Raw genomic sequence first — 2,836 nt, 5'->3', positions numbered from 1 at the left:
TGTGTGTCTGTCTGTCTGTCTGTCTGTCTGTCTGTCTGTCTGTCTGTCTGTCTGTCTGTCTGTCTGTCTGTCTGTCTGTCTGTCTGTCTGTCTGTCTGTCTGTGTGTGTGTGGGTGTGTGTGTGTGTGTGTGTGTTTGAGAGAGGGCTGTGTGTGTGTGTGTGTGTGTGTGTGTGTGTGTGTGTGTGTGTGTGTGTGTGTGTGTGTGTGTGTGTGTGTGTGTGTGATTGTCTGTGCTTGTGTGTGTCTGTGATTGTCTGTGCTTGTGTTTGTCTGTGTGTGTGTGTGTGTGTGTGTGTGTGTGTGTGTGTGTGTGTGTGTGTGTGTGTGTGTGTGTGTGTGTGTGTGTGTGTGTGTGTGTGTGTGTGTATATGTCTCTGTATGTCTCTGTATGTCTGTTTTGTGTGTGTGTGTGTGTCTGTCTGTGTGTCTGTCTGTGTGTGTGTGTGTGTGTGTGTGTGTGTGTGTGTGTGTGTGTGTGTGTGTGTGTGTGTGTGTGTGTGTGTGTGTGTGTGTGTGTGTGTGTGTGTGTGTGTGTGTGTGTGTGTGTGTGTGTGTCTGTGATTGTCTGTGCTTGTGTTTGTCTGTGTGTGTGTGTGTCTGTGTCTGTGTCTGTGTGTGTGTGTGTGTGTGTGTGTGTGTGTGTGTGTGTGTGTGTGTGTGTGTGTGTGTGTGTGTGTCTGTGTGTGTCTGTGTGTGTGTGTGTGTGTGTGTGTGTGTGTGTGTGTGTGTGTGTGTGTGTGTGTGTGTGTGTGTGTGTGTGTGTTACCTGGTCGAAGATGAATCCGAACTCGTCTGGCCGCAGCGGCCCCTCTGGTGGGTTGGGTTTACCGTAGATCAGACCGGGAGCCAAACACGTCATGGTGCTGTCGTTCACCACGGTACAGAACTACAGAAGAGAGAGATTATACTTAAGTTATGTTTTTATATTTTCTTTAGGAGTTATTAAACTTCAAGACCTCATGTTGGGAAACTCTTAGCGTTAACTTTTCTAGAAGGTTTTTCTTACGTTGTTGGTTTCCACTCCTCCGTACTTGGCTCTGACTTTGGGCTCCTGGATGGTCCTCAGGTTGGTTCCTGTCACTGTTATCACTGTACTGCCACTGCACAAACACACACACACACACACACACGTAAATTGTTGTTAATTAAAATTGTTGTTAATTATTATTCTCAATTTCTTGGTTTAATAATTTTTTGCACTAATTTTATTTATCATATTGTCCCTTTTTTTACATACACATTTATTTTTATTAATGTATACTGTATATACTGTATATATATATATATTAAAAAAAAGTATGTACACAAATCTATAACTAAATGTATTATTCATTTCATTATTATATTGGCAGCAGTGTTTACTTGAGGATGCTCCAGTTGGGCTCGATGCCGCTGACGGTCGGGTCCTCGGTGTAGACGTATTTGATCTCAGAGCTCGTCACCTCGGCCCTGTCAATCATCAGCCGGATGGGGGCGGGGCCAGAGCCCAGCAGGGAGGCGGGAGTTATGCAGATTATTTCCCGATTGGTCCGTCTGCAAGAGAGAGAAGATCAGTGATTGGTCAGTGTTGAATTCAAACCGTACTGTATGAAGGGGTGTAGGAAATGAGTCAGCATGTTGACACTTCCTTCCAGGGAGACGCTACCTTCAGGGTCCGGCAAAAAAAAAATACATCATGACATACTTCATGCAGTGTATTTATTCAAAGGTCTCCTATTATACTCTTTTTCATCAATATATCACAGGTATCAGATATATACAGAGCCTGTCTCTGATTGGCTGAAACTCCAAACAGATCATTGCAGCATTACCCATAATCCCCTCTGTTTCAGCCCTGTTTCCAAAGTGCTGATTCTCTGTCTGTTACTTTAGATGAAAATAAGGAGCTCCTCCCCACGCTCCTCTGATGCCCCTTTCACACCAAGGCTTTTCCCGTTCTAGCTCCGTGCTAGAGCTTTTCTGGTTCGGAACCGGTTCAACCGTTTGCGTCATGACGTAACCGTTTGCACGCCTGCTTCATAAAGCCAAACCGCGCGGAAACCCCTCACATCGACAACAACACCAATGGCCGATTGTATTGAAGCGCTAATCGTTTTGGTTTTGCTCGGTCGAAACGAAATGGGACGACTTTACCACCAACTTTACAGTCGTTACATGCTGCATTCAAAAGTTCTTACACAGTGGGCCAAAATAAAAAATGTGGTACTAGTGGAGGACCGGACTGGTTCAATGTTTATTGCAAAACGTATTGAAATGAACTTATTGCACATATTAAACCTGGAACTAACAAAGCTTAAATGATTGCCTATAAAAACAACATTACACAGGGTTAGGCTTTTTGTTGTTGTTGTTAGAGGTTGATCTCGCCCCTGCCCCCGCCTCCGACGTAAGCGTGAGGTATGCGGTGCTTGCTTTCTAGACCGACAACTTTTTGGTGCTTGAAACGAACCGGATTCCGGAGCTTAGGGGCGGCTCCGCTGCGGTGTGAACAGGTGCTTTTCAAGCTCCAGCTCCGAACCGGCCCTGGAACCGCGTTGGTGTGAAAGGGGTAATAGACTATGTTGACATACTTTTTATGTGTTCCATATAAGATCCCAATTTACATAATGGATGTATCTTTTTCGAGCTTTAAGTAACCAAATATAACCATGTAATCTTAGCATATGTACTGGTGCAACATGGACCATGTAGTTTTAAATACTGATCTCTGGAACTAGCTTTAATTGGGGATGTATTTCATATTCCTTGCATCTGACCCAGAGTTCCCGTTAGAATATGTTTTTGCCGGTCAACATGTCCGTTGAAGTTGAAATCTTCCGGACAAAATGAGAAAA

The 2,836-nt window shown here is 44.3% G+C and overlaps 1 protein-coding gene across 1 annotated transcript; it reads right to left on the bottom strand.

The window, feature by feature from the left end:
- Positions 1-768: 768 nt before the first annotated feature.
- Positions 769-1,535, bottom strand: LOC104959959 (plexin A3-like; the record flags this gene model as incomplete). The annotated part of the gene is made up of 3 exons (XM_010787869.1): positions 769-888; positions 1,009-1,102; positions 1,365-1,535. Coding segments are annotated over 3 exons (385 nt in total), but the record flags the coding sequence as incomplete, so codon positions are not given.
- Between the last annotated feature and the right edge of the window lie 1,301 nt (positions 1,536-2,836).

This window comes from Notothenia coriiceps, unplaced genomic scaffold (genome assembly GCF_000735185.1).
Source record: "Notothenia coriiceps isolate Sejong01 unplaced genomic scaffold, NC01 NC01_scaffold00031456, whole genome shotgun sequence".
NCBI classification, from domain to species: Eukaryota; Metazoa; Chordata; class Actinopteri; order Perciformes; family Nototheniidae; genus Notothenia; species Notothenia coriiceps.
The sequence above is the reverse complement of the archived record's forward strand: the minus strand, read 5'-3'. Positions and strand labels throughout refer to the sequence as shown.